Raw genomic sequence first — 26,575 nt, 5'->3', positions numbered from 1 at the left:
AAAAGTGATTTACAAAAAATGTTTGACACCAAATTTGGCAAACTTTAGGGCTGTCGAACCGCTCCCTATATATATAGGGACGGTTCGACGGACGTTTGAAAAACCGCATTGGAAGCCGATGTTTTCAAGTCATTGGATTTGAACTGTTAAACGGCTCGGATGAAATCTGCCAAACAGCTGGAAACTAAATACTTTTTTGTAAAAGAGTTTAGAAATTTCAAAAAACTCTCTCCAATTTTTAACTAATTAAAATTACATCCAGCTCACAGTATCAATATCGTCTCTGTACAGAAATAACGCACACAATAGACGTCTCTAACACCTTTGAACTCTCTCACAAATATCTCAACAGGGATGTCTTTAACACCTTCGAACCCTCTCTCTCACGAATCTCTCAACCTCTCTCTCGATCGACGGCTTCAAAGAATCCGATCTCTCTCTCGACCTATCTCGATCTCTCTCTCAATCTTTCTCTCGATCAGTCGACGGCTTCAAGGAACTTGAACGAAGAGTTGCACCAATCACATTGCATACCACACCCGAAACTAAAATAACTAAAAGGATGGTGATTATAGCCTTGGTCCACGGGTTTCCCCACTGGAGTCATTCTGATTATCTTCATTATCGCAGGCCGAAAAACAAAGAATAGTAACGCGGCCAAGGAACATAATTGCAGAAAGACTTGAGATGGATGATATCTTGAAAATTGATCCATGGATGCAAGGATAACTAGAGAAACCTAGCCTGCTACATCAACAACCATAGAAATGGACATGGCGAGTCGGCCTACTTTGGAGTTGAGGATGTTTAGCTCTTTGAGAATTGGAAAGGGAACGTGAGATGAATTTATTACCAAAAACGCCAATATCCACCAAATCACATCCGAGTTGGTGATATTCTTCTCTAAATAATTCCTTAGAAAGTATTTACCAGAGGAGACTAGTATGAAGGGAAGGATCACACCACAAAAACCTATAAAACAAGCCTTATTTCCAGGTTTTGCAATCATGCTAGTATTCATTTGCACTCCAATCACGAAAACGAAATACATTGTAAATATTTCTGCTATAGTATTCAACAAAAAGTCACCTCTGTCGGGGAACATCAACGCCATGTATTTCGCATTTCTTCCCAAAACAGACAGGCCAATGATTATACCACCCTTGATAGAGATCAATCATCAAAGTGCATAACAAATGAGACTTATATATACATGCATGGGTTATAGAATTCTTAATAGTTCATTAAAAAAAAGATGAAAAAATTAAAATTAAAATAAAAGAAGCTTACGTACAATAATCTCTGATACGACGCAAGGTCGAGACAGGTCACCATTCGGGTTCTTTGAAGCCGTCTACTGATCGAGAGAAAGATTGAGAGAGAGATCGAGACAAGTCAAGAGAGAGATCGGGTTCTTTGAAGCTGTCGATCGAGAGAGAGGTTGAGAGATTTGTGAGAGAGAGGGTTTGAAGGTGTTAAAGACATCCCTGTTGAGAGATTCGTGAGAGAGTTCGAAGGTGTTAGAGACGTCTCTTGTATGCGTTATTTCTGTACAGAGAAGATATTGATACTGTGAGCTGGATGTAATTTTAATTAGTTAAAAATTGGAGAGAGTTTTTTGAAATTTCTGAACTCTTTTACAAAAAGTATTTAGTTTCCAGCTGTTTGGCAGATTTCATCCGAGCCGTTTAACGGTTCAAATCCAATGACTTGAGAACATCGGCTTCCAATGCGGTTTTTCAAACGTCCGTCGAACCGTCCCCTATATATAGATATATATGGGGCGGTTCAAGGGCCATATGTAAAAACATATGAAAAAACAATGGTTTTTCAAAATATGGGTTAGAGGTTTTGGATTGAGCTGATTTTTTGCGAGGATGGTCACTATGATGAGAAGATCATCTTTACAAAAAATCGGCTCAATCAGAAACTTCTAAATCCATCAAAAGTGATTTACAAATTATTAAAAAAAGTTGGCAAAAAAACGACGGTCCACATTCTAAATAACTTTTAATGGGGTTAGAAGTTTCAGATTGGACTAATTTTTTTTTTCCCGGATGATCTTCCCACCATAGAGATCATCCTCACAAAAAATCAGCTTAATCCGAAACTTCTAACCTATATTTTGAAAATTTATTAATGGTTCATTGATTTTACATATGTTTTTTCATATGGCCCTTGATCCTGACCCATATATATACATATATGGACAATGTTTGATTGCCAAAATAGAGCAAACTTTTATTCTATATGGGCTAAAAGTTTCAGAAATGGACTGGTTTTTTTTTTTGTGAGGATGATATTTACGATGAGGAGATTATCCTATAAAAAAAATTCAGCCCATTATGAAACTTCTAACCCCATCAAAAGTGTTTACAAATTAATGATAAAAATTGATGGCCCACGGTTTTTCAATTTATAAATTAGGATTAAAATTTTCAAAATAGACTGATTTTTTTGTGAGGATGGTCTGCTCATAATAAAGATCATCATCGCAAAAAATCAGCCTATTTCAAAACTTTTAGCCTATATAAGACAAAACACTTTTACTACAATTTTTACTGTGAACAAGATAACCATCCAACGTTTATCCAAATGGATTGGACCCTAATTCTACCCTATTCAATCGATAAATGTTTATTAAAGAACTTAAAATGTAAATACATTTTCCCTAAAATACCTTTATTTATATTTGTGAAATGATGATACTTACAAGAAGCGATGGTTCATTAATGGAATCGATTTTATTACAAACTTGAATCGAATAAGAAGGGACCACCAATTTGGTCCAATGTTTAAATCAGTAAGGGAGACCTTATCAGATTAGGACATAGTTGATCCAGAAACAATATAACTGGTCATCAAATCGGGTCCTTATCGAGACCCAAATCCTTTATCCAGATCCAAAGTTATTATATTGGAATGGATCGGATTTTCGGGTGGGTCTGATCTAATCCATTGACATTCCTAAGATGACAATTTCGTTATTAAAGAGAATCATTAGTCCATTTTTTCTTTCACCTCAAATTTTCCAATTTTTATTTGAGTCGTGATTCTCTAACTCCCCACTTCTCACATACACCCCCATACTCTTCACACGTGGCGTGCATAGAAACATAGATTTTTTGCACATTTTTATGAAGATCTATATTTTGTATCTCAAGGAAAAATTTATGTTTCTATGTACAGCCACGAGAGAGAAAGTATGGGGGTCTATGCCACTTGGGCAGAGTCAAGAATTATTATTCTTTATATAATCCAAGAATATCTCATTATTATATTAGTTTTAAAAAGACAAAAGTTTCAGCTAAATGTAGCTAAAATTTCTCTGAACCATTCAATCTTTTTACGGTCAAGTATGTGACTTTTGAACTAATTTCCTCCGCTAAATTTATCTTTGAATCCCGCTATCTTAGCTGTTCTCCAAAAAACCTACTTAGTGCCGATTCGCGCTACTCCTATGCTCCTTTTTAACTTAATAAAACATATCTGATTGCACTTCGTGTTTCTTTTTGGATTGGAAATCTTGAAGGGTGTTGTTGGAGAAGCAAAAGGTGAGTTGGGTTCTCTTCTTTTACTCTGTTTGGTTCGTGTTTTAGATGATTCATGAAGAGAAACTATCTGGGTTTGAATGTTTTTGTTGTTTTTTTCAGTAAATAACCTTATAACCATTGCTTCCAGTTGATTAGCTTATTTGGTTTCTGGATTATTTATTTATTTTTTAAATTTATCGATTGGAGTGTATATGGGTCTCACCTGGTGTTTGTGAAAATGCCCATCAAGGAATCTAGAGAAGCAGTTAAAACTTAAAAGAGTTTGAAGAGAAACAGAGGAAACCCGGTGGCAGAGCAACCCCATTGCTATTGTTGGAATATTGTTGTAGGTTCTGAAATATTTTAAATGAAGAGAAATTGAGCAAAGAAGCCATTGTTTCCAGTCTATTAGGTTGTTGGGTTTCTGAGACTTTTTTTTTTTTTTTTTAATTATTATTTATAAATCTCTTATTTGGAGTGTATATGGGTCTTGTCTGGTGTTTGTGAAAATACCCATCAAGGACTCTAGAGAAGCATCTCAAGAGAAACATAGGAAAACCAGCGACAGAACAAAGCCATTGTTGTTGCTGTTGTTCGCATATTTGTCAAGGTTCCGCAAATGAAGAGAATTTGGGCTAAGAAGCATTTTTAGAAATTAAAATTATGTTTCCTTGATATTCTATATGAAAAGAAATTGGATTAAGAATCATGGCTAAGACAAAATGTTCCTTTTTTTTTTTTTTTTTCTATTTAGAAATGTTAAACATAAGAGTGTATATTTTTCCTTAGATTGATGGGCTCCAACGATTGGCCTTGGTTGGAGATTCATCCATTTGAATAGAACAGTTTCAAACAATCCTTGATGTTTTTCCAGCTATAAGTGGTTCATTCTAACACAGTTTTGAATATATTTAGAATAATTACTTGTTGTTAAGTGTTTCACAGCAATGTTTTGTGGGTTTCATTGCAGAGATAATTTATTAAACATCAAATTAAAAGAAAAAAAAAAGTAGTAGTTATTGTTTCAGGTTTAGATGATCTTTAGAAAGATTTGAGATTGGCTAGTGAAGTTGATTTCTGGTTTTGGTAATCCTTGGAACCATTTTCACAATGGCTAGAGAGAGGAAAGCAAACCATTTTTATTCTCTCTCCTAGTTCAGAATGGATAAACATCTACCTAACACCTTTCCATTTGGTTTCTGGTTTTTGTCATCTATCTAGCTACTTATCAGTCTTTGATTGATCAATTAATCTTGGTGATTAGTGTGAAAGAATGGAGCAGTAAAAAGAACAAAAAACAAAAATCGCACACAAAGAATAAGGATTTACGTGGTTTGGTAGGGTGCCTATGTCCATGGATCAGAACAAGAACAATCACTATTTTCTTTCCTTGGTTTTACAGCCCTAGAGATCTCTATTTATAAAACTGTGAGTTGCTAAACGCGTCTATCTCCGAAAAAATAGACCTTAAAAAATATTACATAATTCCCTTTTTAGTTACCCTAAAAAATAGAGACCCCCAAAAATAGAATATAAGCCATTTTCACAACTATTAGTTGAGCATTTGTGGGTTTTATGATTCTACATCAATAGCTTTAGTGATGCAGGTTGTTCTTGCAAAAGCAATCTTTTTTTCTTTATCTTTTGATAAGCATCGTGCAAAAGCAATTTTACCATTTCGTTTGGCATACTATCTTTACTATTGCGTTCAAAGTTCTAAGGTTCAGTTAGAGGAATTAACCTCGGCAAAACTAGGTTCAATTCATAGACAATACATCCAGGATGGTACCTCTATTGACGCTTAGATATTTTCATAGACCATTGTGCAGATGAGGGTTCTACTTCCACCATATCCTTAGATGCCCTGGGGGATGGAGTAGAAAATAGTTCTCCGTAAGTGTTTGGTGAGCTTAAAAGTTTGATTGCTAAGCAGATGGAGATCCTAGTTTTATTTAGATAGAATGACCTAGAGATAAATGATCTGCTCATAGGTGTAGCACAACCTAGAGATAATTTGATTTCTATCATGAAAAATTCCACTATTCTATTGAGTTGTAATCTTATAATGAAGGATTTGTTCTCTTTCAGGCATAAATCATGTTAAGAGAAGCAATTGATGAGCCCGATGGAGAACTTAAAGTCAGTTTTGGTTACCAATGCAATAATGTTTCTGATGGATATGAGATCCCATCTGAAATTAAACTTCAAAGGAACAACAGCTCATTCTCTTGCTTGTCTGGAGCTGCCCTAAGTGCCAATGCCACATTAGCAAACACAAATATTGGCAATGGTCTAATCAGTGCAGGAATACTTCCTAGTTTGGACTCCCCGACATCATTCAGAAGGGTTCCCTCGTCACCATCCCTTGCAAGGTTGGATATAGTATCATCTTCTCTCCAGAGTGGAATGTCAACCTTGAGTTGCAGTCCATCTACTCAAAGTGACTCTTTTGAATGGGATTCCCATACACTGAAATCCATGAGTGCTCCTTCGAGGAGTGAAGGTTTCCTTAATGCAATGGAAGTTGAAGTGGCGGGTGGAGCTGCAGGTGAAGATAGAGTTCAGGCTGTTTGTTCAGAGGAAAATGGGTGGCTGTTTTGTGCGATCTATGATGGATTCAACGGAAGGGATGCCGCGGACTTTTTGGCTGGGACCTTGTACGAGACAATCAGATTCTATTTGAATCTACTCGATAAGGAACTAAAGCAAGAAGGCAGTGAATGTTGCTCCAAGGATGGCATTCCATCAATAATTTATAATAAAACGGATTCAAGAGCTAACACCAAGGAAGCTCCATACTCTAGAAATGGTGTGCTTGATAGTCTCCAGCGTGCTCTAAATCAAGCCGAGAGTGATTTTTTGAACATGGTTGAACTGGAAATGGAGGACCGACCTGATTTAGTATCTGTTGGATCTTGTGTTTTGGTTGTGCTTCTTCATGGTAAGGATTTGTATACACTCAACTTAGGTGATAGTAGAGCTGTATTGGCAACATACGGTGAAGGCATCGGTATGGATGAAGGCGAGGGTTTGGAAGCTATCCAGCTTACTGATAGCCATAGTGTTGATAATGAAGTAGAGCGAAAGCAACTTTTATATGATCATCCTGAAGATCCGACAACAATTATAGCCGGAAAAGTGAAAGGGAAATTGAAGCTAACTCGTGCATTTGGAGTTGGTTATTTGAAGGAGGTACTCATTGTTCTTTATTTTCTAAATTATACGTACAGTGGTGTATCTCAAATGCCAAAAAATTGGTCTGATTGCTTTCAATCAATCCAATTGGTAATATATTTAGGGTATTTTAGAAACACCCTCAGCAAAATTGGTGATATTAGGTTCACCCCCTTGCAAAATGCAAGATTAGGCTTATCCCCTTTGACTGTTAGTCCATGTAGCATTTTCTTGAGATTTAATGGTAAAATTTTGAATTTGTTTTTTAAAAAATGCTCTTTAAATACTTAAATTTCTAAATCAAAATTTGGACAATATCAAAATTTCACTGTTAAATCATCAAGAAAAAAACGTCGACTTATGGTCAAGGGGGGAAACCTAATCTTGCATTTTGCAAGGAGGTAAACCTAATATCACCAATTTTACAGGGGGTTGGTGCTAAAATTCCCTATTTTTTATTGGTTTATAGGGGTGAGACTGCTCAAACAGTTAGACTCACCAACCTTTGCACCTGTGCACTGTGTACCAATTTCCCTTGTAAGTTGTAACTATCAGCATGATTTTTGCAGAGAAAAATGAACGATGCTTTGATGGGTATTCTTAAAGTCCGGAACCTAACAAGTCCACCATACATCTCTACCCAACCATCACTAAATGTTCATAGAATCTCAAATGATGACCACTTTGTAATTGTTGGGAGCGATGGATTGTTTGACTTCTTCAGCAATGATGAGGTTGTAAACCTCGTACATTCTTATATTATAAGAAATCAATCTGGTGATCCAGCGAAGTTCCTTTTGGAGCAGCTTGTATTAAGAGCAGCCAATAGTGCAGGTAAATTCATGATGTCTCTCTCCCCACCCCTCTTTAGATACAAAGGAACACTTATTAAGAACTCCTATCTACAGTTGTTTTGATGATGATGATGAACCCGTGAGACTTGTTTTGCATAGAAATATGCTACAATCCAGTTCTATAAAATAATAAATATAATTTGTTAAAAGAAAAAAAAGAGAATTTCACATAAATAGAGTCTTCCTTTCCTTGCGAAATTGCCGAGGTTTGCCAGGTTATGCCTTATTCAATCCCGATTCAAGAAGAAAATCAAGGGACTGTTTTGTATTCTGAAATGATGCTTAATATGGAATTTCGGGAAATCAAAACTGCGCAATTTGTACATTTTGGTTGGCACATTAACCAAATATATGCTTTGGGGGAAATGGTGATTACTCTCAAACACTTAATAATAAAACTCTATGAAAAACCTAATATTCTCCAAACTGGGTTCAGGTGTTTTGACTTAAAAAAATTATTTATTATAGATAATTTGGTAATTATAAATTAGAAGTAAAAATTAACTGGAACTCCTATTAAGTGGATGACACAAATTACCTTATAAACCCATTTTTAAGAAACTATCAGATACCCATTTCGGCTCCAATTCATAAGTTATTTATTGCAGGTTTTAGTACAGAAGAGTTAATGAGAATTCCTGCTGGTAGAAGAAGGAAATATCACGATGATGTGACCGTGATTGTAATCATCCTTGGAAGCAATCACTGGACATCAACCGCAACAACTTGTTTGTAAGATTATGAGTTACTTTTCTGTTTTACGGCAGGCAATATTTGAGCCTCATAGCCACTATACTATTGTCTTTTAATATCAATTTCTGTTATCTAGCACTTCCATTAGTTTTGTACAGAATATTGTTTATATTCATTTTGCAATCTGTCACAAATTCTGTTTTTTTTTTTCCTCTAACAAAATTCTCTAAATTTGCAAAGAAATGAAAGTTAATTTTTTTTTGTTCTTCTTGAAGAGTTCCATGGTGTACTTATTGTCTATAATTAGTTTTGTGACTCACATGTCTGTTTGTGACTCTTATCATTGAGAACAAGTGCCATGGATCCATTTGTTTACAACCCAATTATTGAGACTTTTACGTATAATTCTACAAAGAATAGATGAGTTAGGTAGATGGTTAGCCAATGATTTGTTCCTCACCTTTTCAATCTTGGAAGATTTAGGTTGGTGCATTCGTCATTGTCGCTGTCATCAAAATCACCATTATTACACCACCACCACCATCATCATAACCATTATTATAGTTTGAGATTTGAATCAAGAATGACAAAAGAGACTCTCTGTAGGACCCGAAAACCACTTAGATCCCATTTTCATTTTTAATATTCAGAGTGTTCTTATGAGGCTTTCCTGCTATGGGTAAGCCTGAATCAGACATTAAACTGCACATAAGCTCTTATGTGTTTAAGAACACGATTATCGAAGAAGCTTGATGAGTAAAATCGATCAATTTGAAGGAATCCGATTCTAAGGTAGAAAATTGCACACAAACTGATCGATAGGTGTTGAATGGATGTAAAATTACATTTTAATTGGATTAATCATAATATGCCGATGCATTTGCTATCAGATAAAGATTCTCTTAATCATTTTTTTTTTCGTGTGGTCCAAGAAATTTCACCCCAACTCATGTCGCCTTTATTATGTCGATATGATCCCACTTGTTAGTCCTTACAACATACTTTTTCAGCTATTCTTTTTTGATATTCAGAAATTATTAGTGGTTGGTAATGCATCATTTGATTTATTGTTTATGATTTCTCTCCTGGTTTAGAGGGACCCCCACTGTACCTGTTTCTACTTTCTATAGCACAACCACTGGTGATCAAGGCCTTGGGGGGAAATTTTAGGTTTTTTTTTTTTTCTAAACTGTTGGCATACCCTTTGACTTTGGTTTTTCATGAAATGCTAGCACGAAATTACTAATATGGCCTCATCTCCAATCTCTAGAGAAAAATTTCTTTTAACTTCTTCAACATTGTCTTTGAACCATCAAGTTCAGCCTTCTCAAAAACCATATCTTGTTCTTGTGGTATGAAGGTTGAAGACAACAAAATTTACCCCCAAGATGAAGATTGAAGATGATGGGGTTTTTGAGAAAAATCAAGGCTCTTTGGTGAAAGGTTGAAGATGAGGGCATTTTAGTCATTTTTGTTAGTTTCTCATGGAAGACTGAAGTCTATCGGGTAAGTCATCATGGGTTAGAGCTTCTTTGGGATCTTGATAATAGGGAGCACTGAGTTTAGCCAACTTTATACAAGGATGAATAATTAAACATGAACATTGATAAAGAAAAATGTATCTTTTGTAGATTCTATCAATCATACTTCTCACATGAAGTTTTATTATAAATCTCTCAATTCAACATATAGGTCAATATCAGTGGTTTAGGGGCAAAACACTTCAAATATTTGTTTGAAGAGAAGCTTAATAAGGTTCCCTTAGAGTGGCTTAGAGAATCAAACCAAGTGATCTAATCTTGAACTTGGAAAAAAATTTAAAAACATTAACAGTGAATTTGAAGAAATTGGGTTTTGTTATTAAATATGATTGATGCATGAAAAAGATTCACTCACACATTCTCAAAAGGATTTGTGAAGATGGAATGATACCCTTTACATTGGATATAGATGAACAAGAGTGGCCGCTCACCTGCCAAAAAAAAGTATCCATTTCTTGACATTCATGATTGATTAGTTGTCCTTGATGAGTCACCTCACTTCTTATTATCTGACCAAAATGACCTCAATTTACCCACTTAACAGATGCATTAAATATAAGGTGGATTGGGAGATTTTGGTAATCTCATATTGTCACCCACCTTTGAGAACTGAACCAAACTGGTCAAACCAATTGTAAAATAAGTCAACTATTTTTTTTTTCTTGATTGAAATATATAGTTAATAGATATTTAACCTAATTTATTACTCTTAATTCAGGAAAGATAAGAAATTTAAAAAGAAAAAAGAAATAGCTACAAACAATACAAACCAACTTTTGATTCTCAAAGTGGAAGTCTAGTAACACTCCACACTTCAAGAAAAAAAAAAAAAAAACCTCTCTAAAGGAAAAGACAGACCATCACAATCTCCAAAGGTTATACAAATGAAACAAAGCTAAAGAAAACTTCAATCGAAACCCCTGTCCTTGTCATTTAAAAAAAAAAGATTTTTATGTCCTAAAAACAATGAACATTACTAGGTTAGTATCTTTTAAAACTATCTAAAATATGGGCAACTGAAGCAAATGAGGAAAAAAAATAATAATAAAAAACAAGTAAACCAAACTCTAGATTTTGTTTTTTTAATCTAAATCTCATTATCAAGATCTCCTTTACACATAAGAGTGAAACTTGTGAGAGAAAAAGATATATTTTAAGCCCTGAAAACAAGCCAACATTGCAAGGCTGTTATCTTTTAAAACTTTAAAAAAACCCAAACATTAGATTTTTTGTAATTGAATCTCAACCTCTTTGTCAAAATCTGCTTTACACATAAGAGAAAAGAAAAAAAGACACATTTCAAACCCTACAAACAACTCATCATTACAAGGCTGAGAACTTTATAAAATTAAACAAAAATTGATTTTTTTTTCTTTCCCTTTAAACCAAAACCCTAGATTTTATAATTTAATTTGAACCTCATTATCAAAATCTCCTTTACACATAAGAGTGAGAGAGACATTAGGGCCTACAAACAACTCAGCATTACAACTCTAATAACTAACACCAACTACAACAAAGAGAAAAAAACAGACGAAAAAAAAAAAAAAAAACCCATTAATACAGCAAACAACCCCTTTCTTATTTCCCCTCATCTTCCCCTATTTTACCCCAATTTTTACTATATAAATTTACAAAATTACCCTCCATACACTTATACAAGAAGTATAAGTTGCGTACTATAACATTATATCTGTCACATAATAGAACAAGCATTCGCATTTTCATCGCTGAACATCTCGAAAGAATCCGACGGTGGAGCGTAAGACTCTGGATACGTGTACGTATGTGCATACGGTGATGGTTCCGCGTAATACGAAGCACCGTAGCTACTGGTAGGATACGCTGTATTGTAACTTACAGCGTATACGGGTGGAGGAGGAGGACCATAAGATTGGTAAGGAAACGCATGCTGACGTGGAGGGCTGAGATTAACCGGGGCCATAACAGGTTTGGCATGAGTAGGTGATTCAGTGCTTCTCGGTGTATCTTCAGAAGCTTCAACATCGGAAGGAGAATTAACATTTTGCCCTTTCTTCCCTTTCTTTTTACCTCCTTTGCCACCGCCGCTTTTCTCAGCGGCGCCATCACTTTCACTGACATTTTTCTCCACCGAAGGAGACTGACCGCTACCGGTGGGTAAGATTTCCGTCTTCTTACCGTCAGATTTTGTCTCTTTGGTTAGATCGTCACTGTTATTTTTAACGGGAGTTGCTTCTTCTTCGCTATTTTTAGCAGAGTTTTTAGTAAGGTTTTGCTTTACTTCGACGTTCTCTGCTGGTTTAATCTGACCATCAACATTGCTGTTTTCAACACTTTTTGGGTTGTTTTGGTTCTCTTTGTTCTTCCCTTTGCCTTGCTTTTTCTCCTTTTTTTCAACTTGTTCTGGCCAAAGCTCTGCGTTTTTCCCCGTTTTTCCTAGTTTTTTTATTAGGGTTTCTGCGTTGACGTTTCCTGTTACCGTGACTTTGTGTTGTTGGGAATCAATCGTTACTGTATAAACACCTGAAAAAGGTAAGAAAAATGAATCAGAAATAGCGGAATCTGCGTTAAAACAGAAGACCCAGATAAGAAAAATGGAAAAACGGAGAGATGAATGGTGGAATCAGCGTTCAGAGAGAAGACCCAGATGGGAAAAAGAGAGATTGTTAGATTTGTGAAGAAATAGAGAGAGATTTGAGAAAACAAATAAGGATTTGGTGTGTACCATCGATGCTCTGTAGAACCTTTTTGACCTTTTTCTTGCAACCTTCACAGTGGATAGAGACCTTCAAGACCCATGTCTGGAAAACGAAATAAATGATCTTAGATTAAAACTAAATATTGGTGAAAAAGCAGAGATGAGTAGATATTTGGAAAAACAGAGCTCACCTGGTATTTCAAGGATTGTGAGGCTTCTTCCACTACTGTTGATGCCATTACAGAGGAAGAGAGGTGAGAGATTGTGTCTGTCGAGACGTTTAAGTGTGAAGAAAGGGAGAGAGATAGAGAGAGAGAAAAAAAGGTTCAAAAGTAGTGGTGTACTGGTGTTGCAACGCGAAGGGGAAGAGAGATGTTAGGCTTAAGTGGAAATATATAGCAAAGGAAAATATTTACCTCAAACGATGTTTGAGGATCTTTATCAAACGAACGGCTGAGATTGTAAACTTAGTGATTCGTGAATCTTTTGTCCCACACTTGTGGACCCTCACACTAAAGTTCACCCGGATTTGGTGGTTTTAGATCGTGACAAAAACAAAAATCACCAATCCGACAGATTTTCTGGTGTTGGCCTCATAGGGACTGGCTTATTATTAAAATTTTGTTATTACCACACCATTTTTTTTTATAGCATCCTAAAATTGATGTTAGGTACCATTTTCCCAATCTTGATGAGAAACTCTTAGAAAGAGAAATTAAGATGACAATCTCTCTTCTATTCCATCTTTCTTTTCTTACTATTTTTGCTTACCATTTTCTTTTATCTTTTTTCAATTTTTCATAATACTGGTCATAAGATCATGGTCGTCGACTCTTAATCACTCTCTGTTGAGTGTATATTTTTTTTCTTCTTTCAAATGTGTCATACCTAATTAAGCCTTGTGATCTTCTTATGTTCATAGTTCTCACATTCTTTAAAAGATCGATCTCTTGGAGTAGTTGATTGGTTAATATGATATCAGAGCGTTAGGTTCATATAGGTCATAGGTTCAATTCTTTCCACTCTTATAGGTAAGGGAAGTGTTAAGTGTATATTTTCCTCCACTCTAGAATGTAGAAGAAAATTTTTCTTTTCTTGTGTCGTAACGAATCACAAGTTTTGAACAATCATAAAAATTAAAAAGATGATAAATGAGTGCAATATTTATTTTTCTTTTTTAGACAATCATACCTAAAAAGTGCAAGAAGGTTTGTTTTTTAAGTGGATTGCAATTGATAATAAGTTATCTACAATCAGACTATCTTAATAAAAATTATATTAAAAAAAATTCTCATTATTTTGTAATTAATTTTATTATCAAATAAAATCAAGTACGAATGGTGTGCCAATATAATTTTTATATTGTAAATTCGAAATCTCTCTCCCCAAGTAACAAAAAATTGAAAGAGAGAGAGGATACTTATCAAAGGAGCAAAGACAAAGCACTCTTCTTAAAGATTAAAGAGTAAAATAGTCCTTTTTATTAACTTCTCTTTTAAGTAGTGTTCACAAACACCCCTGCTTACTTTTGTAAAAGACAATAAAAAAGATTAAACTATATATCTTTTTCATGAGCTTCTCTTTTAAGTAGCCTTTACAAACCATGCAAAACTTTTAAGACCATCGATCTCATATATCAAATATCAACTAAATCGAGTGATCCAAACCGTTCATCTATTCTAATAGAAAGTTTATGGCTGTAACCCATGCCTTCGATATTTTAGTATTGGTTTCTTTTATTCGAGAAAGAAATAGGACTAAAGTTCAACTTTTTCTTTAAAATTCTTCAACGTGGCATGTTGCAACTGGATCATGATCTGTATCAGGCTGGCTCCACCATCCTAAAGGGGTCTCACTTAGGGTTTCTTAGGATGGCAAAATAAAGTACCTCATCATTGATTGAAGGGGTCTATTTTGCTGTTTAGATACCTTAGCAATCAAAACTATGCTTAACGCACATATCAAGTAGTGGAGCCCCCCAACCCAGTCCCTCTCAGGGATTAATCCCAAAAATTACTTGGTTCTTATGAGACGACTACATATGTCCTGAGGATTAGTTTGATACTTTAAAGAAGTCCGGAATTCAGATACCTTAGTTTCAAAGAAATTTTATACTTCAAGATTAACTTTAGAGTCCTACATTGACTTCGTTGGACATTACGTTTAATATTGTTTTGATGTAACAGTGCATAAAGAATCATAAATTTATTTTCTCGAGGTACAAAAAATCTATGATTCTCAAGACATTGCCACATCAGCTCAGTGTTAAATGTAGTGCTCAATGAAGTCGATTTTATTCACGTTTATAATCTTACTCAACACTGCGCCAATTTTGTGGCGGTTCACTTGAGTTAAACAATTGAATCCCATTTTATTTTAATCGAATTTACTATTATAAAATATCTCAATTGGACCGATAGGAGCATTGAACACTAACCGAACCCAAGTGATTATCATTAATATATAAAAAAATGTCCGACTAGACCTTATTAAGTATGTTAGGATTTCAACCTTACTAAGGATCCTTGGGCTCACCTTGTGGCATCTAAAAACATGATCCAATGCTTCAGACTTCTGGAGAATAAAATTCTATAAACTTTGAAAATAAAATTAATTTTTACCATTGAATTTTAATTCTAAGTTTTGGAGCTATGTGAAAATTCGATAGTTGTCTATTTTTAAAACCTTGGATCAAACTAAAAAAAAAATTGTTTTTGGAGTTTTTCTTTTTTTTAGACCCGAATTTTTCGATGAAACTTAGAGGCTTGTGGTGATGAATTGCTGATGTGGTAATCCATTTGAGCAAAAGAGCCCGAATAAGGCTTAAAATCAGGTAAGTGTTTCACTACTTTGAAAAAAAAAGAAAAAAAAAAGGGTAGGGTAAGGTATCGAGGTCGCCTGAAAAAAGAGTAATTTGAGAAGAAAAGTGGAGATTGATCAGAATAAGCTTTTTGGTTTCTTTTGGTGCAGGATTGATGGAAGATAATTTCGGGAAAGCAATGATTTCAAGGGAAGAGGAGAACTAAAGACTGAAAATCTAAAGTGAAGACAAGACTCTGCACTAATCCCATTTATCCACCACAACAAAGTGGATACATATTCAATTAGCTTTCATTGTCTCCAGCAAATTTTGAGGAGCAGAAGTGATAATCGATGTAACAACTTCACAGATTCACAGAGAGAGAGAGGTACTTCGTACAAAGGAGAATCTAAACGTTAGATCCTCTCTTGGGGTACTTTAACATTATTAATGGACCCAAACATCAAAATTCAAAAATCGACAAAACCATCTCCAATTATTGTTTTCTTTTCTAAACTTTCAGGATTTCTTTTTTCTTTAATTATTTATCATAATATAAGAAAGCATCCGCATAAGGTACCACAAAACCCACCAGTCCACAACTACAGTTTTGATTTGCCTTGAGAGAGAGTCCAATATCACCAATTTTTGTATATAAAAAAACTTAGATGAATCAGGACTTTAAACAATCCACTATTACAAATTCACTAGGCCTTAGATTTAAAAAAAATCAATTGTAATTGACTCATGATGGCACTAAAAACCTTTTAGAAATATTTAAAAACTAACGAAAATAGAGCAATGATTTCTTCTTTTTTTAAGTATTTAAGGCCAAAGTTGGTGTTGACCACATCTTTCAAAGGTTATTTTGTGATGGGATTGTCATAGATGTTACAAAACTTTCAGAAATGGGTTTGAGCACAATTATCGATCATGTAATCATGTAAATTTTATACGATCCTGATAATAGACATCCACCGAGTTATCTCAGAAAGAGAAAATTTGACACAAAATGATGATGACAATATGGCCCACCCTCTCGTCTAAGAAACTGACAAATGGCTCATCTCTAAGAGTGCCATATCTCCATTAAGATTGCAGAAAATATTTTCCAGAAAATGTTCACCCCAATAAAAATATTTCTCAAAAAGAATTAAAGTACTTTCCAAACTGAAACTAATACAACAGAAGACAGGCATAATTGTCGTTTAGTACTTGATGAAAGACGTCCATCATTATCATCATAGAGGGACCAAATCGTTGCATTGCACATGAACAATAACCTACTCAGTCCAGACTGCTTAATGAGATAAGACTGAAGGATCAAGACCCTCTGATCTGAGATAGAATTCGGATCATCAAAAGATTAAGCGGAGTCCAATTATTTTGGAACTTATTGGCAAGAGAAATGCCCTCTTGGGAAGCCAGCTTAGCCAACCATGTTTTAAGAACATTACAAGGCCAAGGAAAACATGAATTTTTCAGAGGGGATCAATACAAATTAGTTCATCTAATGAACCCAGGAAACAATGAGTTCATATACAGAATATGACTTCTCTAAGATGATAAAATCGTTCCAAGTGAAGCCCATTTAATGTTTAATTTTCTTTACTATTCTCTACTGATGCAGGAACTTGAACTTCACCAACATTTTCTTCGCCTTTGGGAATTTGGGTTTCCTTAGCATCTTCAGGCACATCCTGAGACTACAGAATTTATAAAAATATCAGTAAAATACATGTAGGACCATGCCTAAGAAAAGATGAATCCAGGAAGAAATGTTAACTAAAGATAGAATACCATACCGACAAGTTCCTTAGACTAGCTGTAACATCCTCTTGTTGCTGCTGAAGGGTGGTCCTCAGATCTTGAAATTCCTACACATTCAATGCAAAATAATAATAATAATAAACACAAGATAATAAGAAATTAAGACTTGACAATAAGAATGCAGCAAGACTCACCGATCTCAGTTGCTCTACTTCAACATTGAGGGATTTCTTAAGGTCTGACAACTCCTGGATGATGTGAATCCCAATTCCCATCACAAATTGCATGTGAGTAAATATTAGAAGTATTAATCATGTAGAAGTATGTTGTGTTAACAAACCAAAGATACTAAAGAAGGAATAAATAAAAAATAAAAAATAAATACCTACAAACAAAAGAAAAAAACTAAGTACAGGGTTCCATAAGATCTACGGAGGCAAGAAGCAATGAAGGAAATGCTTCTTTTTAATGACTATTATTCTTGTCGTGAATCATTCATTTATTAGGCCCTTGTTTCCAAAAAAGGAATGTAGGACTAACCCTGAGGGGTTGGCTCAATGGCAATTTCAGGCCGATAAGTGTTAATGCTCGTAGGTCGTGTGTTCGATACCCAATATGAGCATTAATTCCTCAGGAGCCACCCGCGAGGGCACACCCTCACTTACCTGGTGTGTGATGTGCAAGCATTGCACATGTCCCGGGAATAGTCCTTGGAATGGACCATGGTTTATGGACTGGGCAAAGCCCAGATGTGGGCCCGTTCCGCTGTCTACAGGGATACCTGGAAATCAAAAAAAAAAAAAAGACCCGGAGTGTCGAACACTAGAATATGATTTTATACTATTTTGTATTTGTTATTAATAATTATTAAAATACTGCACCTTGCTTCACTTTAGTACATGCCTCACATAACATCTCAAGAAGCAAAAGGTCCTAGCGCCTTACTACCAATAAGAATTCTCTCTATCTCCAAACAAAATGCAAACGTGCAAATATGAAACAAGGACAACTAGACACAGATGGTTAAATTAGACCAATGAATCTTTGGTAAAGCACAAGGAAATTAATGAATGCAGAAAATATTACACAAAGATCGTGTAGAGAGCTTATAACTAGAGGAAAATGCTAGCCATATAGTGACAGCATTTAGATGATAATAGAATTACGATCATAAAAGTGAGAAACTTTAGCTAAGATGAATGTAAGAAAGAACTTAGACACATGGTACTCCGATGGAGGTTAGAGAGTACATGGGAAAATCTGGACTGTGTGAGTTAACTAAGCTTTGTAATAAGGTTTTTAAAGAAACAGAGAGCAAATTATTGCATGGGAAGTTCTATAATACCTATTTATAAAAACTACGGTGATGTGCAAAATAGCAATCATTATTGTGGGATAAAATTAATGAATCATACAACGAAATTGTGGAGATAGTGATGGAGAACATGGAAGGGTATGAAACAATAGAGAATCAATCCTATTTCAGGCTAGGAAAGTTGACTATCAAATATAACATCTTACTTAGACGATTATCTCTCGAGAGCTAGCAGTAGGTATTAGAAGAGATTTTGGAGTTTGGTTGTCTATGGGAGTAGTCATTCAACTAAAATACACATGAAAGGTGTTTTGAGAACTGTCCATGACCAATGAACCTATAGAATACCCTGTTAAATACAACTGAACAAAAAGACAATGGCAAATTAACGGTCCAAAGTTGCCAAATCAAACTCGAAAGATGAATCAAAGTGTTCTTTATGCCAAAGCATATGTCATCTTCCATGACAGACTTGTAAATCAAATAATTCTTAACCTATCATGAAGTACACAAATTGTGTAAAAGCCCCACTCAAAACTAATCTATGCTTCTCTTAAAACGCATATGGATCCCTTGGAGATGCTAATGGACAAGACGATCATCTCATAATTCATATAATTGGCTGAATTGCAGGAGAGAATAACCCCGTAACTATAACAGCAAAACCCAAATGTAGTTTACTATGCCATAATCCATACTAAATATAATTTTTTTTTTTTTTTAAATATAAGGAGATGAAACAATTAACACTTACATCACGATAGGTCTTAACTTGAGTGTCTAGCCTCAATCTCCAACTCTGCAAATCCTGCATTGCACACAAGCATTTGCGTAAAACTAGAAGGGGAAAAAAAGAAAGATACAAAAGTAGAAACAAAATCCAAACTGTAAAACCAAAAATTTGTTCCTAGTCACCTGTTTTAGCCCTTGAATTCTAGTTAGAAGCTCTGACCTCGATTCACTCAATTCCTGCAAACAAATAGTAACATATTCAACAACATTTCTGTGAAAAATATATAAAAAATCAAAACCGAGAACAACTAAACTCTCCAGATTACCGCGACCTTTGAGCCAATCTGCGTCATATTCTCTTTCTTCTGCAAACATTAGAAACAGATTAACTAGAGAGAGAGAGGCAAAAGATCGGATACTGAAATAAAGAAAAACTCAAATTTGCTAAAACTCAAAACCTAGATAGATCTTGACTGAAAAAGAAGAAGATAACAGGGAAGTAAATTCAAGATCAAGCGTCATAATCTCTTTCTTCTGTAAACATGAGAAACAGATGAACTAAAGTAAGAGAGAGAAGCAAAAGATCGGATGAGAGAGAGAGGAACTCAAATTAGCTTAAACTCAAAATCTAGATAGAACTTGACTGAAAAAGAAGAAGATAACAGAGAAGTAAATTCAAGATCAAGCGTCACAATCTCTTTCTTTTGCAAACATGCGAAACCGATGAACTAAAGTAACAGAGAGCAGTAAAAGATTTCATTCTGAGAGAAAATGATCAAATTATCTGAAACTCAAAACCTCGATAGATTTCGATTGAAATAAGAAGATAACAGATAAGCATCTTTAAAACCAAGAAAATGCAGAAAATCAGATTTCGTTTTCGGAGGGAACCAAAAAAAAAAGAAGCTTACTGATGAGAAAGGAACGACGACTGGAAGATCTAGAGTGGAATCAGAGTCCGCCATTAGAGCTCGATTAATAGAAATGGAGTACACTTTCTAGGGTTAGGGTTTTGTTATTCTCGTAGGTGGAGAGGTATCAGATCAGATCAGGGAGGTTAAAAATGAGAGTAACAGAAGCTGAAATTTTAAAATTGAGTTGAAATTTAGAGATTTGAGCGGGCAAAATTCAAGTCCAGTTGGAAGCCACGAGAGAAAAGAGAGGAACACCTATCATGTTTGGTGTGTGGAGATGAATTATTGAACCAAGTCGCTTTATCTGTCGTACCGGTGTATGTGTCGTGAAGTTCATCATGCATGTTTCTCTATGGACCTCTACACGGGTAAATTACACATTGAACATCTGATTTTGCCTAATTACACATCGATCCTTTAGTGTTCTGAAAATTGAACTTATACCTTCTTTTTTGGGAAGGTAAATTGGATTTAATTTACCTAGACCAAGAGCAATTCCAATGCACTCGGGCTCTATATCCTCTCCTAAATATATTTTATAGAGCCAAAACTCTTCGAAAGAACTCCATGGCACTCAGATTAGAGCTCTTTACTTCGAAATATTTTAGAGAGAGAAAATGGGAGAGGCAAAATAAAAGTCAATTTATCTTTCTAATTCTTTGTGGTAAATAGCAATGATGGTTGTGAAATAGTTATGCTTTGGAGATATGCTTATTTGCGTTGAAGTTACGTTGACACTTTTCTGACTAACTTATTAAGTATAAAAGGCCTTACTTAGTAAGGTTTTTTTTTTTCCTACTAAGTTAGTAAGGCTAGTCAGACTCATTCCCCTATTAGTGGGGTTTAAAATGGGTTAATCTAGATTTTTTTTCTTGGACATGGATCCATAAAAATGTATCCAAATCATTTTTGTTTCACTTCAATTGAATCTGACTTGATAGTTCTACATTGTTTTTAATTTTTTTGTTTAACTATAGCTCTTTACGAATTACAATATTATTTTAGAATTTTGATAAAATAATGTTGTTTTTACTGAATGCCTCTTTCTTTCTCTCTTCTACCCATGGTGAAAAAAAGAAAACTTTCTGATTTGATCACCTTGTGACATTAAAAAAAAAATGATCTGATGCAATGGAATTGTAGAAGACAAAACTATATGAAGTTTTAAAAAAATAAAGATAAAAAAATAATTATTTTTTATCGTTGAATTTTATTTTTAAATTTGAGTGCTCGGTGGCTATCCGTTTTCAACACCTTGGGTAAAGTTCCAAAAATACCTTTTTTTTTTCTTTTTCTTTTTTGAATGTGAAAAAAAATAAATATGCGGGAACAAGAGAGAGAAGTTCTCTCTATTGCTGATGTCATTCAAGCCACATGTCAAACATTTGCTAGGCTGTGAGCAAACACGTTAGGAGTCCCAAAAACGGTGACATATTATCAGCACTATTTTTTTTTTTTTTTGAATAATGATTTTTTGAGACCCCCTCTAACGCACGCCACTCCTTAACGTGGCATGTGATAAAACCATAGATTTCCACGGTATACACAACTATATATATTTATGGGGATGCACAATTGTGTATCCCGATGAAATCTATGATTCTAACCCATGACATGTCAGGGGGTGTCTAGGGGCGTGTGTCAAAGCGGCCTTAGAAAATCATGACTCTTTATTTTATTGTTAAAATCTTTTTATTTATAAGAATTCATGTTATGTTAAGTTGTAGTAAAAATGATATTTCAAAAAAACTTTTGTACATTTTTCGTCAATATAGAGATGAATTCCTATTGTTTATAGAGAAGGTGGGGAGCACAATTGTTAAAATATTAGGGGATGAACATACAATTACACCAAATTAGATGAATAAAAAATAATTCACTTCACCCTATTGTTTTAGTCCAATTAGCTGTAAGTTGCGATGCCTTTCTACAGGAAAGGAACAAGATGAGTACATAGTACCGGTCGACATAAATTTTCATTTCCACACTAATTTTTTCAATAATACACCAATCTAAAAATTAAACAATTTTGAAGGACAATTTTTTTTTTTTTGTGGTTGATAAGATAAAAGAAATGAGCAAGCAAGCAAACAAATGGGAAGGTCGAGTTGACCCTCCTAAAAAAGCAAATTAGGAAAAAAAAAAAAAAAAAAGAAACCAACCCCTAAAGCATTGCAATGCTACAAATGATCTCCTATCAGTACAAAAAATTGTTGAAAAAATCCTCTCTAAACTCTTTAAAGCTTTTGCACCAAAAGAACGATAGCCTGAGAATAGATCTAATCAACCCTTGAGAAGACTTATCCTTCTTTTGGGAAATTCTAGTATTTCTTTCTAACCAAATGCCCCAAAGGACCGTGATCGGTGTTAAGATCCATATTAGTTTCTTGGCGTAGTGAAAACCCAACACTAACAAATACTCCTCTAATAAAACCTGACACACAACAATCCACCCCAGACAAGGAGAAAGTATGGTTCCATACCCCTTTGGCAACCTTGCAATGGACAACAAAGTGATTAGCAGACTCCTCACTTGACATACACAAACTACACCCGTTTGGTCCACAAAATCCCCTTCTCCTAAGAAGATCTTGCATTTGGATTCTCTCCAAAACCGTCGTCCAAACAAAAAAGGCAACATTGGACCCCAAATTGCTACATGAGGGAAAGTCGTATCTCGCTCCTACTTAACTCTTTATAGATGTCCTTAATCGAGAATATCCTTTTTTTTATTGGGAGCCCACAATCTCTCATTGTTTACTTGAGCATCTCCGGACACGCTTTCAAGATAATCCATCATCTCAGAAACCTTTGTTATCTCTTAATCATTCATCAATCACTTAAGACCCAAGTCACGCTTTCTCACACCTGAAAACTTGCAATAGATAAGTTCTTTTTACGCAGATAACGCATACACCACTGGAAATCTCTCCCTCAAAGAAATTCCCCCACACCAAGAATCCTCCCAAAATCTAACTGTGTCCCCCCTTACAGAAATTATCCTCTATATTATAACAAAATGCTCACATCTTCAACCAATTAACCAAAAAACCTTGCTTTTGCTCTCCCAAGGCTACTACAGATTTTTTTTTTCCAAAGAAAAATCAAAGGTTTCACCATGAGGGCATTTCAATCATATTTATTAGCTCTCATAGAAGCCCACAGTCAAGGGGCATAAATTATCAGATTGCAAATGAAGGGTACCTCTTAACTTTTTCAAAAAAATGGAGGGGCATGTAAAAATTATCCAAATATACAATCCAAACGCTCCATGGGATTTATACCCTTAGCTGCATTTCTTAAATGGTGAATTTCAGCAGGAAAGAGTCACTTCTTGTTCTTTTAAAATGAAAAAAAGAGAATTTCAGTACAAGAGAGCAGTCATGAAATTGATCACCTGGTTCTTGAGAATATTTGTCCATCTTTGTAGTGATTCTTAACTTTTTATTTCAATCTGAAAGCTATGGTGCACTAAAATATACAACTAAATATGTTTGAAGGAACAACAAAGGTTTGTCGAAACAAATCATCCAAGGTACTCATTTCAATTTTACCAAAGCACTAACAATTCAAGGTTCAACTGGTCACTATGACCTTATACCATCACTGTTATAAATCCTTCTGCAAGCAAGAACACCAACAATGACAGAAGAAAGAACCCACAAGGCACCTTGTCTAGATAACCCGAATTCCGTCCATGTCAAGGGTTTCATGACCTGGTTCAATACCTTCTCAAACTGCTCCTTTGTTTCCTCAAGCGATCCAGAGTTATTAATCACTATGTCGGCTTTCGTCCTTTTCCAATCTAGTTCCATCTGGGCATTGATTCTGTTTCTTGCCTGTTCTTCAGATGTTCCATCTCTTGTAATGAGACGTTGGAGCTGTGTTTCCGGGTCAACCCATACGACGATAATGGGTTTTGTCCATCGGTCCATTTTGACTTCAAACAACAATGGGATGTCGAGAACAATAACCTTAGACCCCGTCATCCATAGCTTCAAAACTTCCCACAAAATACCTGCGGAGATAAATGGAGCCAACAACCTGCAAGGGGAAGAGACAATGAAGAATAAGAAAGATGGATGATAAAAGTTTTAAAAGATGAGTAAATTACTAAACCAACTAACAACTCATACCGGTTAAGAAGTTGGCGTTTCGTGGGATCAGAGAAGACAATTTGGCCAAGCCGTACCCTATTAACTTCTCCATTATCTTGTAAAATTTCTGGTCCAAATGCTTCCACAACCTTTTTCCAGCCACCAGTGCCCTTCCTTAGTACATCCTGCCAAAGAAATTGGTCGTCATAACCCTGAAGTGGTTGAATATTCATTAACCTCACACCCTAAAAATGTCACTTTTGGCCCACTGAAAGCATACATTTTGTAGGCACTCTTCCATTAAGTCCATTTTGTTTGCTTGATATTTACCGATTAGAACTGGTAGGTAGGTGTGTGCATTTATGAATTTTCTCATTATTTATTCAATGTTTTTAAATGTAAAAGGCACGGAGTGAGGTATTTCAATATCCTCATGAGCAAACATTTTCACTGAATAGTAAAAATAGAAGGTATAATTTCTATTTTTAACTTCTTCAAATTATTAAAATCACAAGTATTGCTAGAAGTTCTTTTTAAGAGTAATGGTTCATCATTCATTCTACACGAAAAATAAATAAAAATAAAATGAGGACTTGGAGAGGAATCAAGAAGTGCAAGCATGGCTTGGTTTAGGAAGAAATATGTGCTATAATAGATATCAGAATAACCCATAGCAAACAAGCTTCATCAACGAAATATCAGAATAACCTACACGAAAACTTGAGTAAACATGCTTCATCAACTAAAATCCTTTGTGAAACTCAGTCAGAATTGGGTTGTAAGCTAAGATGCCCAAATAAAATTATTATTACGAGTAACGAGGATACGATTCCTTGTTTTCCGAAGTCCAAGAAACTGATACAAAGATAAGTATCTTATCCAAGTATTGATACCATGTTTAATTTTTTATCATTTCTAAACTAACTAATTTTTCTCTTTGCATTTACATTATGCCAATGCAGCAAGACTTCTAATATGAAAGTTATATGAATAATGCCGAAGTGAGCTCAATATTGTACCTCACATCGCACACCCACACCCACACCCTGACATGAAAGTGTATGGGAACCATAGATGCTTTTCATCGAGATACAATTGAAAAAGCATCTATGGTTCCTATCCACTTTCACCTAAAGATGCGAGATATGAGGTACAATCTTGAGGTCACTCCAGCACGACTCAAGTTTTATAGTAAGACTAGTTAAAATATACTATCTACAAATTTTCGTTAATAAGAGTAGAATTACGATATCAATTTAGATATAGATAAAAAGCAATTTGCAGGTCAAAAGGAAGCATATAAAGATGGAAGAGGAAGTCAAGAAGACTTACTTCATCTGCATCAACTAAACGAGACAAAATGCATAAGAATGAAATGAGAAAATTTCAGCAAACAAGTATCCATGTAGTAATTAGTGTCAGTATCTACATATCGTGTAGATATGAATATAATGGGCATATTGAAGTATCTACATACAACAGGTAGTAGTAGTAACTTGTGTCATCGATGGTGGTAGAAGTTGATGGGTTCCATTATAGCGTTTGTTCTATCAAAGATAGGAATAATTACAATCAAAACAAAGTCTTATTGTGAGCTAAAAACACTAATCGACAAGTATAGAAACACAATCAAAATAAAGTGTGTGTGTGTGAGAGTGTACACGAGCGATGATGTCGGCATCGACAATGGGAACACCGCTGGACTTAAAGAGATTGGATACCGTGCTTTTCCCTGATGCGATCCCTCCAGTCAGTCCCACTATTCGCATCTCTTTTCTCTACAATCTCCTAACAAAAATGAGTCAGCCCGCCCTTGATACATAGTTAACAATTCGATGTACGGTAAAATGCATAGCAGAACTAGTTACTTTAGCTATAAATTCAGATTCAACACTCTAAGAAGGCGAAGGTGATTGAAGATATCAGTTTTGGGGGGAAATCTAGGGTTTCTATACAGGGTTTGGGAAAGGTAAGGTTTTAATGGGGTTTGGTAAATTTGTTAGAGAGATCGTACCTGATGCACGAAGTGGTTCGGCTAGAGAGAGAGAGAGAGAGGTGTTCTGATAAATTGTCAATCAATTAAAAGCACAAAAGAATTCGATCCATCAAGATCACACATTCATCAATATGAACTAGAGCTTGGTTGCAGATCGATTCTTCTATTGGTTCACGTTGGTCTCTGAATCTGAATCGAGTTCGAGACCTAAAGAAAACAATGGAACTCCAATGTACGCCACAGAAAAATGTGAGAGTTACTATTGCCACACCAACTTTTGTTAACGCTACATCAACTGTAGCAATTATTTGGTGATTTATATAGGAATTGGTGTGCAATTAGTAAACGTTGGTGTGACTTAATTTTTTTCTTGACATCACAACCGTTGGATTGAGAAGGATCTAACACGACGGTTCGGATATTTATAGGATCGGATATCGAAAATGTGACCTGTCCCACTACGAAACTCATCTCCT

The 26,575-nt window shown here is 35.1% G+C and overlaps 4 protein-coding genes across 7 annotated transcripts; 1 reads left to right on the top strand and 3 right to left on the bottom strand.

The window, feature by feature from the left end:
- The first annotated feature begins 3,303 nt into the window (after positions 1–3,303).
- Positions 3,304–8,521, top strand: LOC147402439 (Protein phosphatase 2C family protein). The gene is made up of 4 exons (XM_086444100.1): positions 3,304–3,554; positions 5,622–6,725; positions 7,277–7,541; positions 8,170–8,521. Exons 2-4 carry the CDS (start codon positions 5,631–5,633, stop codon positions 8,295–8,297), a joined length of 1,488 nt encoding a protein of 495 aa, XP_086300226.1. The 5' UTR covers positions 3,304–3,554; positions 5,622–5,630; the 3' UTR covers positions 8,298–8,521.
- Positions 8,522–11,189: 2,668 nt separating this feature from the next.
- On the bottom strand, positions 11,190–12,849 carry LOC147402438 (heavy metal-associated isoprenylated plant protein 35-like). Its single transcript, XM_086444099.1, has 3 exons — positions 12,667–12,849; positions 12,503–12,578; positions 11,190–12,300 (listed from the first exon to the last, which is right to left on the bottom strand). Exons 1-3 carry the CDS (start codon positions 12,712–12,714, stop codon positions 11,492–11,494), a joined length of 933 nt encoding a protein of 310 aa, XP_086300225.1. The 5' UTR covers positions 12,715–12,849; the 3' UTR covers positions 11,190–11,491.
- A 3,786-nt stretch (positions 12,850–16,635) lies between these two features.
- Positions 16,636–20,341, bottom strand: LOC147402437 (uncharacterized). 2 transcript variants are annotated; one of them, XM_086444097.1, is made up of 7 exons: positions 20,004–20,341; positions 19,419–19,457; positions 19,276–19,329; positions 19,115–19,168; positions 17,240–17,293; positions 17,081–17,152; positions 16,636–16,981 (listed from the first exon to the last, which is right to left on the bottom strand). In XM_086444097.1, the coding sequence occupies exons 1-7, from the start codon at positions 20,055–20,057 to the stop codon at positions 16,874–16,876; spliced, it is 435 nt and encodes a 144-aa protein (XP_086300223.1). In that variant the 5' UTR covers positions 20,058–20,341; the 3' UTR covers positions 16,636–16,873. The 2 variants fall into 2 exon arrangements, with proteins under 2 accessions (XP_086300223.1, XP_086300224.1); XM_086444098.1 differs by having other exon boundaries at positions 19,425–19,457; positions 20,004–20,340.
- Positions 20,342–23,386: 3,045 nt separating this feature from the next.
- On the bottom strand, positions 23,387–26,325 carry ATCOAE (dephospho-CoA kinase family). Of its 3 annotated transcripts, none has more exons than XM_086444094.1 (4): positions 25,965–26,325; positions 25,765–25,881; positions 24,143–24,288; positions 23,387–24,050 (listed from the first exon to the last, which is right to left on the bottom strand). In XM_086444094.1, the coding sequence occupies exons 2-4, from the start codon at positions 25,870–25,872 to the stop codon at positions 23,594–23,596; spliced, it is 711 nt and encodes a 236-aa protein (XP_086300220.1). In that variant the 5' UTR covers positions 25,873–25,881; positions 25,965–26,325; the 3' UTR covers positions 23,387–23,593. The 3 variants fall into 3 exon arrangements, with proteins under 3 accessions (XP_086300220.1, XP_086300221.1, XP_086300219.1); XM_086444095.1 differs by having other exon boundaries at positions 25,765–25,891; positions 26,118–26,325; XM_086444093.1 differs by having other exon boundaries at positions 26,118–26,325.
- Positions 26,326–26,575: the final 250 nt, after the last annotated feature.

This window comes from Akebia trifoliata, chromosome 5 (genome assembly GCF_017979445.1).
Source record: "Akebia trifoliata isolate Shusen 1 chromosome 5, ASM1797944v1, whole genome shotgun sequence".
Classification (NCBI taxonomy): Eukaryota; Viridiplantae; Streptophyta; class Magnoliopsida; order Ranunculales; family Lardizabalaceae; genus Akebia; species Akebia trifoliata.
Note: the sequence above shows the minus strand (reverse complement) of the source record. Positions and strands in the feature narration are given on the sequence as shown.